Source organism: Geotrypetes seraphini, chromosome 3 (genome assembly GCF_902459505.1).
Source record: "Geotrypetes seraphini chromosome 3, aGeoSer1.1, whole genome shotgun sequence".
Classification (NCBI taxonomy): Eukaryota; Metazoa; Chordata; class Amphibia; order Gymnophiona; family Dermophiidae; genus Geotrypetes; species Geotrypetes seraphini.
The window spans coordinates 316,135,069-316,150,707 of NC_047086.1; the positions used below are offsets into that span (position 1 = coordinate 316,135,069).

Here is a 15,639-nt window from a genome sequence, read left to right on the forward strand (position 1 = left end):
CAAGGGTCATGATCGGTTTGCTTTGTGAATCCAGCCCAAAGTGTTCATTGCATGAATCTAAAAGGGGTTGTGCGCATGCTCAAGGCCTGCGAGTTCACATTCTCTCCGAGAATCTCGGAGAGAACGTGAACTCACAGGGGGGAGTGTGTCGGGGCCTTTGGGGGGAACAATGCTGGTTCTTGTGGGGGGGGGGGGAGCAGCGCTGCTGGCCTTGGTGAGGGGTGGGAACGTATCAAAGCGAGTTTCCATTATTTCCTATGGGGAAACTCGCTTTGATAAATGAGCATTTTGGATTACGAGCATGATCCTGGAACGGATTATGCTCGTAATCCAAGGTACCACTGTATAAGGCAGCAGCTTGTACCTAGATACATGTGTGTTCTCAGTATATATTTTAAAAAGACACCGTAATCAGCACCTACAGTAAATGTTCTATTATAGAAATGTCCTATATTGCATGGGTCCATGTTATAGGCCTTAGCAGATAGTATTGTTGCAAACCCCTCAAAAATGCAGCAGCCGTGGCGGTGCAACCCAACCCCTGTGAACAGTACGTCCCAGAAAGTACCTCCTTCAATCGACTCCCACAGGTAATTTCCCTTATTAGATTCCCTGATCCAGAAGAGTTACTACTGATCATTTACATAGCGCTGAAAGGCGTACGCAGCACTGTACATTTTGACATTTATAGACAGTCACTGCTCAGAAGAGCTTACAATCTAACTTGGACAGATAGACATGACATATAGGGTTGGGGATATCAAAAGTACTCTCAAAGAGTAACTGGGCCTTGAACACTGCCAGATAGGAGGGACTTACCAACTGAGTGGAGCTCTCGGGGGGGGGGGGGGGAGGGGGATCATATGGGGAGATATGTGAAGAGAAATAGTGAGGGGCAGTTGATTCAATGCATTTGTAGGTCAGTAAGAGGAACTTGAATTGTATTCAGAAATGAATGAGAAGCCAATAAAACGACTTTAGGAGAGGTGTAACGTGAGTAAAGCGGCTCTCCCAGAATATGAGTCATGTAGCCAAATTCTGGAGGATTGAAGGGGACCAAGATGGCTAAGCGGAAGGCTTGAGAGTAGCGGATTGCAGTAGTCTAAGCGCGAGATGATGAGGGCGTGAATGAGTGTTTTGGTATTGTGCTCAGAGAGGAAGAGTCGGATTTTGATAATATTATAGGGGAAGAAGGGGCAGGTTTTAGCGATAAGTTGTATCTGGGTGGTGAAGGAGAGAGAAAAGTCAAAGATAACCCCAAGATTACAAGCAGACAAAACAGGAAGGATGAGAGTGTTGTCCACAGAGACGTAGAAAGAGGGAAGTGGAGAGGAGGGTTTAGACAAAAGGATGAGCAACTCTGTTTTAGCCATATTCAATTTAAGATGGCAGTGAGACATCCAGGTGGCAATGTTAGACTGGTAGGCTGAGACTCTGGTCTGGGTTTCAGTAGAGATATTTGGCACAGAGAGGTAGATATGGGAGTCATCAACATAGAGGTGATTCTGGAAGCCATGGGAGGAGATCAGCGCTCCAAGTGAGCAAGTGTAGATTGAGATCCGAATCAAAGGTGCTCCTTCAGCACTCCTTGAATCTCTCCCCATCCAACTGGGAGTCACCCGGGGGTCTTCCTGGTACTATAGCCCCATTTATTTCTCCCTCTCTTTCTTATCTCTTCTATCTCTTGCCTCTCTGCATCCTCCTAATTTTCTCAATCCCCCTATGTTAAACAAAATCTTTGCAGATATGTCTGATCAAGACTCATTGACCTGGTTGTGTACCTCAACAGCCAGAATTGAAAACCTCTTGTAATTGAGTGCATGAAGATGGCTGACATTCTATTGGTTATACTAAAATATTATGTTAACATTTTACTTCTATATTGCATTTATATTTAAGCCATCAAAAGAACAAGAGTAAGATATAAGCCTGCAATAACTCGTATATTAGTTAGCTTTACTTTCTCTGATGGAGGCTGTGACCCATGGCATAATAAGGGGGGGGGCAAGGGGGTGTGGTCTGCCATGGGCGTCGTTTTCCTAAAGGCGTGGCACCCCTCCTCCTCTCTGCCTCCTCCCACTCCTCTCCTTGCCATGCACGCGCGCCCCTCGCCTTCCTCCATACTGTTTTTTTTTTACTTCCACGGTGCGAGGCTGCTGCCCGCATCAGCATCGTCACTCTCTCTGACTTCACTTTGGGGACCCGCGCCTAGGAAGTGACGTCAAAGAGCAAGCCGACACCGACGTGAGCATACTGCTCATGCCAGAGAAGTTAAAAAGGTACGAGGAAAGGGAAGGTGGGTGTGCGGCGGGGGAGGGGGCAGGGAAGAGGAGCAACCACCCCAGGCATCATTCACCCTTACTATGCCACTGGCTGTGACCTTTGTACAAAGGTGCAGCGGTGTTTATTCAAAGACTCGGCTTCAAGATCTTGCTAAAAGAAATAGAATGGCTATATTCTGGCTATTTCTATAGTTCCACGTAGCTTTTGAGCAGATGATACTGTACAAATCAAGAACCTTTTCTTCCTCATTTACTGTACAGTCAATGACAACTGACGTCATTCCACTCCACAAAAAGGGATGCAGATCAGAGACTGCAAATTACAGACCGGTAAGTCTCACATCAATAGTGTGTAAACTTATGGAAACGTTGATTAAACACAAATTAGATACGATTCTGAACGACGAGAGGCCGAGGGATCCCCCACCAGCATGGATTTACAAAGGGAAGGTCCTGCCAATCCAATCTAATCAGCTTCTTTGACTGGGTAACGAAAAAGCTAGATAAGGGAGAGTCCCTGGATATCGTGTATTTGGACTTCAGTAAGGCTTTTGATAGTGTCCCACACTGTAGGTTATTGAACAAGATGAGTTCATTGGGACTAGGAGAAACATTGACTGCATGGGCTAAAGACTGGCTCAGTGGCAGACTACAAAGGGTGGTGATAAATGGTACTCCCTCCAAAACATCAGAAGTGATCAGGGCTGCAGGGCTCGGTCTTGAGTCCAATCCTACTTAATATCTTTTTACGGGATCTGACTCAGGGACTTCAAGGTAAAACTGCATTATTTGCCGATGATGCTAAACTGTGCAACGAAGTGGGCAAAGGCACCGTGCCCGACACTATGACGCAGGACCTACTTTTACTGGAACAATGGTCCACAATTTGGCAACTGAGTTTTAATGCCAAAAAGTGTAAGATTATGCACCTTGGCAGTGGAAACCCATGCAAAACTTACACTCTAAATAGTGAGACCTTAACAAGAACTGTGGCAGAACAGGACCTAGGAGTAATCATTAGTGAAGATATGAAGACTGTCAATCAGGTGGAGAAAGCTTCATTCAAGGCTAGACAAATGCTGGGTTGAATCCGAATAAGTTTTGTCAGCCGAAAGCCTGAAGTTGTGATGCCGTTGTACAGGTCCATGGTGAGACCTCATCTGGAATATTGTGTTCAATTTTGGAGGCCACATTATCAAAAGGATAAGCTGAGAATAGAGTCGGTTCAGTGAATGGCCACTAGGATGGTCTCAGGGCTCAAGGATCTCTCCTATGAAGAACATCTAGGTAAGATGCAGCTATACTCTCTCGAGGAACGCAGAGAGAGGGGAGACATGAAAGAGACGTTCCGTTCAAATTTGTTACTGGCCTTATTGAGGTGAAAGAAGACATCTTTTTCCTTACAGGATCTACGGTAACAAGAGGGCTTCCGTTAAAAATCAAGGGTGGGAGATTTCATGGTGATATTAGGAAGTATTTCTTCACTGAAAGGGTGGTTGATCATTGGAATGATCTTCCACTTTAGGTAGTAGAGGCCAGCAATGTGCTCGATTTTAAGAAAAGATGGGATTTACTTCGAGAAAGTGCTTAAGGGGGAGGGTTCTTGAATGGGCAGACTTGTTGGGCCAACGGCCCTTTTCTGCCGTCATATTCTATGTTTCTATGTTAACTCAGAAATTATTTGTGATGCGTGACACACATTTTTTGCAAATAACAGCGATGTTCATAGTCCCAAAATGGATTTGACATCCTTGGCACTAAGATCATCTGCATTATCACAGATTTATTCAAATTCAGCTCACCTTTGCTGTTTCTTCCTGAAATACCACTACATTTAAGTATGAGATATTAACGAAATCAGGACCATAGACCACAGTCACCATGCGGTTTTCCAGTCGACCTCCAAGACTCCCCACCTCCAGTAGTAGCTTTGGGTCCTGCACACAAGCACAGAAGGGGGGAAAAAAAACTGTCAAAATTGTATTACATAGAACTCAATGCATTAAGATTCTCCTTTTGAATTTTGGTGATAAATTCTTGCAAATGCTAAGGACCAGATCTTCAAATGATTTGTCAGGGACACAATATAGGAGACAACATCCTGTAGAATTAAAATGCAATAATTCAATAGAGTTTAATGACTTTAGGGCCTATTTATTAAACTGTGACTTTTAATGAATTAATGTGACTTTTAATGTAGTTATCATCATGTGTTAACACTTAGCATGGACCTGGGTTAAAGGCATAATGCATTATTTATTAGCGCAAGGTAAGAATTTAATATAAGAACTGCGACAGGACTGAAGGTCTATCAAAGTCTAGTATCATGGTTTCCAACATTGGCCAACCCAGGTCACAGGTACCTGGCAAGACTCCAAGGGGTAAAACAGATTTTATCCTGCTTATCCTTGAAATCAGCAGTGGATTTCCCCAAGCCATCTCAATAATGGCCTATGGACTTCTTTTTTAGGGAATTATCCAAACCTTTTTTAAACTCTGATAAGCTAACTGATTTCACCTCATTCTCTGGCAATGAATTCCAGAGTTTAATTACACTTTGAGCAAATAAATATTTTCTCTGGTTTGTTTTAAATCTACTACTTAGTAACTACATCATATGCCCCTTGGTTCTAGTATTTTTTAGAAATGGTAAACAAGCGATTCACAGCTACTCATTCCATGCCACTCAGTATTTTATAGACCTCTATCATATCACCCCTGAGTCATCTCTTCTCCAAATTGAAGAGCTCTAGTCACTTTAGCCTTTCCTCATAGGGAAATCATCCCATCCCTTTTATAATTTTTCGATGCCCTTCTGTTTGTTTATTTTTAGTTCAACCTTTATTAAGTTTTAACATCTTACAGAATAAACAAATAAACATATTGTGTATATATATATACATACACTTACAATACAAGATTCTTAACAATATTTCATCCACCCATCCCTCCCATACCCCAGCCACCCACCCGCCCATCCTTACCCAACCCCCCACCATACCTCCCTTCCATTTGTCTGGCAGGACATTCATACAATCACATATACTGCTTGACAAAACCCTCTAAAGGGCTCCAAATATCCTTAAATGAGGCCATATTCCTAGACCTTTCAGCTTTTATATTTTTTCCATACCATTCTCTGTACATTAATTCCCATGTTAAATAGCTAAGGCAAAACATCATATCTTCAGACAAGACAAGAATGGATACTGTATTCCGCAGGTAATGCTGAGCTAGTTACCATGTGTTACTTGTAAAGGGTAGGTGAACAGAGGCCCCAGTTCTATAAATGGCACCTAAAACTTAGGCGCTGATCAGTGTGGCACTTAAGTCCACCTAAATTTTATAGAATAACACTTAAGTGCCACACTGACCAGCGTCTAAATTTTAGGCACCATTTATAGAACTGGGGCCTCTGTTCACCTACCCATTACAAGTAACGTATGGTAACTAGATCAGCGGCACCAATAATTAACAATTAACACCTGTGATTAATTGGATGGTAGGTGCTTAACTTGGTAGGCACAAAGTCCATGGCACCTTCCAGAAAGTAGGCAGTATCGACTGCAATATGTATGACTACCTCCCTTCGGGGATCCAGGCATACATTTGCGATCGATGCATGGAGATGGATAGCTTGAAATGTCAGGTAAGACTATTGGAGGGAACAGTGATGGAACTTGAAGACAGAATCCGAGCACAGGAGAAGATTCTAGTGGAGCACAGCCCAAACGACGAGGTCAAGGATCTAGAAATGTTCATAGAGGAAGCCCATCAGCACCACGTAGAGATCCCAGGGCTGGAAAACTGTACTCAGGAAACCCAAGTGAGGAGAGAAGACACCCATGCAAACACAGAAGAAAATGAAGACGAGGTAGGAGACAACCGCACACCAGGAGGAATAGTGAGAGCACAGGAAGATGTCCCCCCCACCCAAAGAACAGGAAACAATTTCAAGAGTATCATTGGAGGAAGAAGACAGGCCCTACTCCAAGGACGTGGACCTACGCCCCCCAAGGAACTCCCGAATAAAGAAGATGGGGATCATCGTAGGCGACTCCATTATACGACACGTGGACAGCCACACCGCAGGAGGAAGAGAGGACAGAGTAGTCACCTGTCTGCCTGGAGCAAGAGTAAAGGATGTGACCAACAGGATCTCCAGGATCATAGATGGCGCACGGGGAGTGGACACCGCTGTGCTTATCCACGTAGGAACAAATGATGTGAGCGGGCGGAAGTATGACAGGGAAGAGCTGAAGGGCCAGCTCCGCTCACTCGGAAGACAACTGAAGATCAGGGAGGTGAAGGTGGCCTTCTCTGAAATCCTCCCTGTACCAAGAGCAGATGGAAAGAGACAAGGGGAATTGCAAGTGATCAACGCCTGGATGAGACGATGGTGCGAAGACGAAGGCTTCGACTTCGTGCGCAACTGGACGGCGTTCTGGGGAAAAAGTAAATACTACAGAAGGGATGGACTACACCTCAACAAGGAAGGAGCAAGAGTTTTGGCAGGCAACATGAAGAAAGCAATAGAGAAGGCTTTAAACTGAAGGACAGGGGAAAGCCGACAGTCGACCACCGGTCGATGGCACGGACAACAGGATGCCCCGACGTAGGAACAAAGGACTACTACTCATACACAAGAGAGGTCGACCTCACAGCCAACAAAGGAGAACAAGCAGGAAGGGACAACTCAGACACAGGAGGGGATGACCACACAGCAAACATGGGAGATAACACAGGAGCAGTAAAGGATACCGTAAATGAAACTGTAAGGACAGCCAAGAGTAGAAGGTCCAAAAAGGTAACACGAAGGGAACTTAGATGTATGTATACAAATGCTAGAAGTCTAGGAAACAAAATGGGAGAACTAGAGACGATAGCAAGACATGAGAACATGGATATCATTGGCATAACAGAAACATGGTGGAATGAAGAAAACAAATGGGACACAGTACTACAGGGATACAAACTATATAGAAGGGATCGAGAAGGGCAGAAAGGTGGAGGTATTGCCCTATATGTTAAGGAAGGAATAGATTCTGTTGGAATGATTACAACAGACAGGAAAGAGAAGCTGGAGTCCCTCTGGATCAAAATTCCTGGTCACAATGGCGCAGATACAAAAATTGGCCTTTACTATCGTCCCCCAGGACAGGCGGAGGTCACTGACTCAGAAATGATGGAGGAAATCAAACAAGTATGCAAGACAGGCAATGTAGTTATATTGGGAGACTTCAATTTCCCAGGAATAGACTGGAAACTAGGAGCCTCCAACTGCGGCAAGGAGGCCAAGTTCCTGGAGGTGCTAGGGGATTGCTTCCTGGAGCAAATGGTAAAAGAGCCGACAAGAGGCGACGCCACCTTGGACTTGGTCCTAAATGGTCTCACCGGACCGATAACAGAAGTAGAAGTCATGGTTCCACTGGGAACGAGTGATCACAATGTAATCAACTTTAAACTTGACATCGGGAAAGGGAAACATGCCAAAACCTTAACCACCACCTTAAACTTTAAAAAGGGTAAATACGATTGCATGAGAGCCATGGTAACAAAACGACTCGAGAAGATGGTGGACAAACTTGAAACAGTAGACCAGGCATGGTGCCTATTGAAAAATACTATTGCAGAAGCACAAGATCTCTACATTCCGAGGATTTCCAAAGATCGGAGATCTAAAGGCAAAGGAGAACCAGCATGGCTTACCATACAGGTGAAGGAAGCCATAAAAGAAAAGAAGGACTCTTTCAAAAAATGGAAATGCACGAAGACAACCGAAGCCTGGAACAAACATAAAGATGAACAGAAGAAATGTCACAAGGCGGTGAGGGATGCAAAACAGGACTATGAGGAAAAAATAGCCCGGGAGGCCAAAAACTTCAAGCCCTTCTTTAGATACGTGAAAGGGAAAAAACCTGCAAAAGAGGCAGTGGGACCCTTGGACGACATGGGAAGAAAAGGGTACATCAAGGAAGATAAACAAATCGCAGACAAACTAAATTCCTTCTTTGCGTCTGTCTTTACGAAGGAGGACACCTCAACAATACCTGAAGTGGAGAAACTGTTTACAGGAGAAATAAAGGACAGCCTCACCACAGTTGAAGTGAACTTAGATCAGATATACTACCAGATCGACAAACTTAAAAGTGACAAATCCCCTGGACCGGATGAAATTCACCCGAGAGTCTTGAAGGAATTGAAGGTCGAAATCGGAGAGTTACTGCAAAAACTTGCAAACCTGTCAATCAGAACTGGTCAGATACCAGACGACTGGAGGAAAGCGAACGTCACGCCAATTTTCAAAAAAGGATCGAGAGGAGAACCGGGCAACTATAGACCTGTGAGTCTTACATCTGTCCCCGGCAAGATGATTGAATCACTGATCAAGGATAGCATAGTTCAGCACTTGGACACACATGACTTGATGAAACCCAGTCAACATGGATTCAGGAAAGGGAAATCGTGTTTGACGAATTTACTCCAATTCTTTGAGACCGTGAACGAGCAAATTGATAGTGGAAAGCCGGTGGACATAATATACTTGGACTTCCAGAAAGCATTTGACAAAGTTCCACACAAAAGACTTCTTAGGAAACTACAAAGCCATGGCATAGAGGGAGATATACAAAGATGGATAGGCAAATGGCTGGAAAACAGGAAGCAGAGAGTGGGCATAAATGGGAAGTTCTCCGACTGGGAGAAAGTGACTAGTGGTGTACCCCAAGGCTCGGTACTTGGGCCGATCCTTTTTAATATTTATATCAATGACCTGGAAAACGGAACATCCAGTGAGATCATCAAGTTTGCAGACGACACAAAACTCTGCCGGGCAATCAGATCGCAGGAGGACAGTGAGGAACTCCAGAGCGACTTGTGTCGGTTAGAAAAATGGGCGGAGAAATGGCAGATGAAGTTCAACGTGGAGAAATGCAAGGTAATGCATTTAGGCAGTAAAAATAAGGAATACGAGTACAGAATGTCAGGTGCAACTCTGGGAAAAAGTGAACAAGAAAGGGATCTGGGTGTACTGATAGATAGGACCCTGAAGCCGTCGGCACAATGCGCGGCAGCGGCAAATAAGGCAAATAGAATGTTGGGCATGATAAAGAAAGGAATCTCGAGTAGATCGGAGAAAGTTATAATGCAGCTTTATAGGGCAATGGTCAGACCCCACTTGGAATACTGCGTCCAACATTGGTCTCCCTACTTAAAGAAGGATATAAAACTGCTGGAGAGGGTGCAGAGACGAGCAACTAAACTAGTGAAGGGTATGGAGAAACTGGAATATGAGGATCGACTTAAAACACTGGGATTGTTCTCCCTTGAGAAAAGGAGACTGCGTGGGGATATGATCGAAACCTTCAAAATACTGAAAGGAATCGACAAAATAGAGCAGAAAAAACTATTTACATTGTCCAATTTGACACGGACAAGAGGACATGAAATGAAGCTAAGGGGGGGCAAGTTCGGGACTAATATCAGGAAGTTCTGCTTCACACAGAGAGTGGTTGACATCTGGAATACTCTCCCAGGGGAGATTATTGCGGAATCGACAGTCCTAGGCTTCAAAAGCAAACTAGATGCATATCTCCTTGAGAGAGGCATATAAAGATATGGTTGGCTATAAAATAAGCCAGGTGTATACCTAGCAGGGCCTCCGCGTGTGCGGATCGCCGGACTTGATGGACCGAAGGTCTGATCCGGAGATGGCGCTTCTTATGTTCTTATGTTCTTATGTTAGGGGGCCGATCATGGGTGTGTTTTTCATGTAGGCCTGTTTTGGACCACACAGTGCTAGGCAGCAAATTGGTTAGTTCTGGCTCTGGGCCCAGGAAGTCCTGAATCTTTGTTCGAAAAACAAGCGCCTTTGTATGCCCTCCTATAGGGGTACAGGCAGGCTGATTCTCAGCACTGCAAAACTGTGGCAGGGTTGATAGGAAAATAAAAAGATGGAAAGGTAAAGATGGAAGGTCAGAGGCCAGAGAGTACTAAAGACAATTTTGACAAGCAAAGCAGGAGCTTAAATCACTGCTGCCACCAGAAACAACCCTCAAGAATAAATATCATGCCTCTAGAATACAATACAATGCAATACTATTTTTATTTGTATACCGCCAATTACTCTTCGACGTTCACACTGTATCTATTATTAGGTGCTTGGAAACTTTCTTATCTTAGCTATAAAATGAAACAAAGTCCTCTCTTAAGCTAGCTTAAGGTTTAAAAATTGAAGTAGAAAATTTAATACTCTCTTCGTTTTTGCAAGACTGATATCAATGTCATTGCTCTGAAAGTAGTTGTTTATAAATTATGCTTCTTAACTGTCTGAATAGTTCATCTAAAAAAAGTTTTTGGATAAGGTTGAACATCCTAAAGTATGACCGAAAGTACCGTCTTAGAGCGTTCATTAATGCAAGCATTTAAAAATTAATTAATTATTTATTATATAAACTAAGATTTAAGTATTACTTTGTTTCATTTTATAGTGTTACTGTTGGCACTTTCCCTGATGAAGCTCTTCTAAAATTAGTAAGAGCGAAACGGAGATCTTCCGTCGTCATCAAGTTAAGTACTCTATGACTCATATAGTTGAATATAAGAGTACTGGTTGCTAATCGAAAGTCAGAATATCTAACACGTTTAAAATACCTAAAATAACAAAAAAAGAAAAAAAAGAATGTTTTTGATAAAAAATAAAGTAAATTAGAGAACTTAAAAGGACCAATGATTGCTCACCCTATGGTTATCAGCTTGTAAGATACATTAGGCTTTTAGCTATGAGCGCTTGAGATCCTTAAAGAATTTCTCCATTATATCCAGTTGGATTTTGTCTTGTGCTTTAGCCTTTTTTTAACAATTTAGGAAATTACATAAAACACTTTTGTTTTTTGTTCATGCATTTGGCTGAAATGATGATTTTCTGCATTCAGATAAAACGGAAATGATAATGTATAGGAACAGCTTAAGAGAGGACTTTCTTGTAATAACTCCATTGTTATTGTTTAGACAATTGTTTCTTGTCCATTTTATGATTACGAATGTTTTTAATGTAAGCCGCTTAGATTATTAAGCGGATAATAAATTAAATTTTAAAAAATAATAGCTCTAAGGGCTCCTTTTATGAAGCCGCGTTAGCAGTTTAACGTGTGTACTAGCGCGCACTAAACTTCTGGCTGTGCTACACGCTAACGCCAGCATTGAGCTGGCGTTAGTTCTAGCCGTGTAGCACAGGTTTAGTGCGCGCTAAAAAGCTGCATGCGCTAAAACCGCTAACGCGGCTTCATAAAAGGAGCCCTAAGAGTGCTTAAAATGGGCATGGGATGACGTTAAGTTTGCAATGCTGCTCGTGCAGGGAACATTAAAGAGGGACGAGAAAAGGGAAGGGGTGCACGCACGTGGTGGGGGTTGGGAAGGAGCGGAGATGAGGAGAAGGACATGTGCCGGTGCCCCTTACACAGACTGCGCCCAGGGTGGACTGCCCCCCACCCCTCGCCTGCACCCCCCTTTATTACATCACTGGATGTTATAATGGGCATGGAATGTTCGTTTACATAAATTAGATTTCTCTAAGTCTGATAGATGTTGGCATTGCCATCTTGAAGCAGGGACTTTAGACCATTTATTATTCTATTGTCCATTTATTATGGATTTTTGGAAATCAATTTGGGGCCAAATGAATAGTTTATTAGAAAATTGTGTGGCATTATCATATGATACAGTACTATTTGGAATATCTATGAGGGCTAAGAGCCAAATATCATCCAAAAATAATAAACTCTTACTTATTTTAACAGGAGTTGCCATACAACAAATAACATGCAATTGGAAAAATTGGAATAGATTAAATTGCAGTTTTTGGTGGAATTCAGTGTGTCATATTTATAAAATGGAAAGAACATTAGCTATTCAGAAAGGAAATTTTAATAAATTTCAAGATGTGTGAGGGTCATTAACAAATTATTGCAATTAATAAGTATTATTTTCCCTGATTTATACAAATGAAAGAATGGGGTGGGGGAGGGGGGATTTTATTATATGGTATAAGCGTTATGAGATGTTGAAAGGATGGGAGGGAAAGGCATAATTCTATTTAATATGAAGAATTGTAGAATTTCAAGTGATATATTTAAGTTAAAATGATTGATACTTTTTGATGCACTTGATGTAAGTTATAAAAATGAATAAAGAATTAAAAAAAAAAGAGGTGATAGATTCAGGAGTAATCTAAGAAAATACTTTTTTACAGAAAGGGTGGTAGATGCAGGAGAATTGTCTCCCAGTAGAGGTGGTGGAGACAAAGACTATCTGAATTCAAGAAAGCGTGGGATCTCGTAGGGAAAGGAGAAGATAGTGGATGAGCGACTGGATGGGCCATTTGGCCTTTATCTGTCATCATGTTTCTAAGGAACAAGATCCAGGCACAAGCGCCAGGCAGCCTGTTTTCATTGGCTGAGCACCCATGACAGACAGGAGCTCCATAAGCCATAAGCACACAGGCATAGAAACAATAGAAACAGCAGGAATAAATTCATGCATTTATTATGCTGAATATCACTGTTACATAATAAATAGAAAACAAATAAATAAATAATAAAGTGGTGGAATGTTGACAAAGATGACGCTGGAAATTACAGGTCAATTAATCTGACTTTGGTGTAGAAAAATTCATGGATATTCATCTGAAGGAATTAACAGTGAAGCATCTTGAATCAAATGGCAGGATCTGAGGCGGAATCATTTTATCACAAGAAGATTATATCAGACAATTGTGATTGATGTATTCAACTGAATGACCAGAGAATTAGGAGTGGGTTGTGGTATAATTGAGTTTCAGAACAGCTTTAGAAATTGTGCTACATAGGAGGATTGTAAATGAACTGAACAATCTAAAGTTAAGAACAAAAGTGGTGAATTAGAAGCTAGCTGAGGAATAGATGAGATATTGTGGTGAAAAATTGAAAAAGAAAGTTAATAGATAAAGTGCCACAGGAGAAGCTGAAAAAGGCAACAGAGGCAAATTCAACATCTCTAACTGTAATATTCAGAGTACATGAATAGTACTATCTTAAAAGAATTGATGTATTCTGTAGAAAATGCTTCATGTATTTGATAGACTGTAAAAAGGTTAAAAGCAAGAATTTAATAAAACAATAACATATGCCTGAGATGAGGTAGGTGAGTGCTTTTTTAAAAAAAAAATCATTTAAAAGTGGGCAGAATGTTCTATAAAAAGTGCTTAAAATGATTGTGACTGAAAGTCCATTAAAAAAAAAATACACATACATAGAGAGGTACATTGAAACAGCAAGCTTCCCTCTAGTGTCACACAGAGCTTAAATTTTATACATAAAATAATCCAATAAGCCCCAAAACAATAATTCAAATATATTATAATGCCACGGTAGCGATTCTCCTGTGGCAAATGCATCAAAGCACCAAACCAATAGCCAAGCATTGCTGGCATCAAGCTTATATGCACAACAGTCAAAGGTCCCTTCCTTTAAAAGCCAAATTTCAGAAGTCTAACAAACTTCACATCTTTCTTTTTTTCTTTAGATTCTTTATTCGTTTTCAAAATTGCATTAAGTGTATATATATATTAAATCACATTAACCATAAATACATCACTTTCAATCTATCATTTGTAAGATATATAAATTCTTAACCCTCCCGCCTCTCACCCCACCCTACCATATATTCATTATCATATAAATACGTTAATAAATTATCCCCCACCCTACCCAATTGAACTGATAAATGTAAGGGAAATATTATCAACTATCCGTACAATATTTTGTTAATGGTTTCCACACATTCTGAAATTTCTTGAAATATCCCCTTTGTAATGCAATAAATCTTTCTAATAAATATCTTTCTAAAAAAGTCAATGCATTTCAGCAGCTATCTTATGTGCTCCAATGTCGCGATTATGATATCATTGGAGCATTGGCTGGCTAACACTGCTTTGTAAAAGCAATACTTAGGGCTCCTATTACAAAGGTGCGTAGAATAGCGTGCGTTACAATGCCGCGTGTGCTAGCCGCTACCACCTCCTCTTGAGCAGGCGGTAGTTTTTCGGCTAGCGTGCGCTAATCCGGTGCGTGTGCTAAAAACGCTAACGCACCTTTGTAAAAGATGCCCTTAATTTATTGTAAATGTTCATCTGTTTAATAATGCTGTGGTATTCTGTTTAACTATCACTTTCTCTTTCCATGCCTACTTGGAAAAGGGATGAATGTGATGGGGAAGGAAGAGGAGAGGAATCTCTATAAGCACAAAATTGAGGCAGGCAGATCAGTGAAGTACAGAATTAGAGTACCTAAGCTTTGTATAGACTGTGTTTAACTTTCTTGTAAAAATCAGATTAAAATATTTTCCATATGAACGTAGCATAGAAGCATGAAGGCAGATAAAGTCCAAATGGACAATCCGCAGCATCCACTATCTCCTTCTCTCCCTACGAGATCCCACCTGCCTGCCCCATGCTTTTTTGAACGCAGACAGTCTTTGTCTCCCCCACCTCTACTGCGAGACTATTCCATGCATATACCACCCTTTCGGTAAAAAAAAGTATTTTCTTGGATTATTCCTTTTAACTTCATCCTATGCCCTCTCACTCCAGAGCTTCCTTTCAAATGAAATAGATTTGCCTCATATGCATTTATGCCATATAGGTATTTAAATGTCTATCAGATCTCCTCTCTCCCGCCTTTCCTCCAAAGTATACATATTGAGATCTTTGAGTTTGTCCCAACACATCTTATGATGAAGGCCAGCAGCAATTTTAGTAGCCTTCCTCTGGACTGACTCAATCCTGTTTATATCTGTTTGAAGGTACAGTCTCTAAATTTGTACACAATATTTTAAATGAGGTCTCACCAGAGTCTCATATGGCGCATCAATACCTCCTTTTTCCTACTGGCCATACCTCTCCCTATGCACCCTAGCCTTTTCAACCTGTTTGTCTACCTTCAGTTCATCACACCCAAGTCCGCTCCTCTTTCGTGCACAAAAGTTGTTCACACCATAAACTGCACCATCCCCTTGAGATTTTGCAGCCCAAAGCATGACCTTGCATTTCTTAGCATTAAATCTTAACTGACAAATTTCAAGCCATTCTTCAAGTTTTGTTAGGTCCTTCCTTGTGTTATTCACACCATCAGGGGTATCCACTTTATTGCAGATTTTGGTATCATCCGCAAAGAGGCAAATCTTACCTGACAGCCTTTCAGCAATATTGCTCACAAAAATGGGCCATTTCAGCAAATTCATGTCCATTTGATTTGTAGGAACGTTAAAAGAAAACTATTCTGCAAACTCTTGAAAAAATTATATTATATATAGTAAGATTTGA

The 15,639-nt window shown here is 41.5% G+C and overlaps 1 protein-coding gene across 11 annotated transcripts in view; it reads right to left on the reverse strand.

Moving 5' to 3' along the window:
• Positions 1-15,639, reverse strand: part of PLCB1 (phospholipase C beta 1) — a 1,208,816-nt gene that overhangs the window by 613,815 nt on the left and 579,362 nt on the right. For all 11 annotated transcript variants that reach the window (XM_033937380.1, XM_033937379.1, XM_033937383.1 and 8 more), the window contains one exon: positions 4,085-4,219. In XM_033937380.1, coding sequence (XP_033793271.1) covers positions 4,085-4,219 — 135 coding nt within the window. The remainder of the gene's footprint in view (positions 1-4,084; positions 4,220-15,639) is intronic.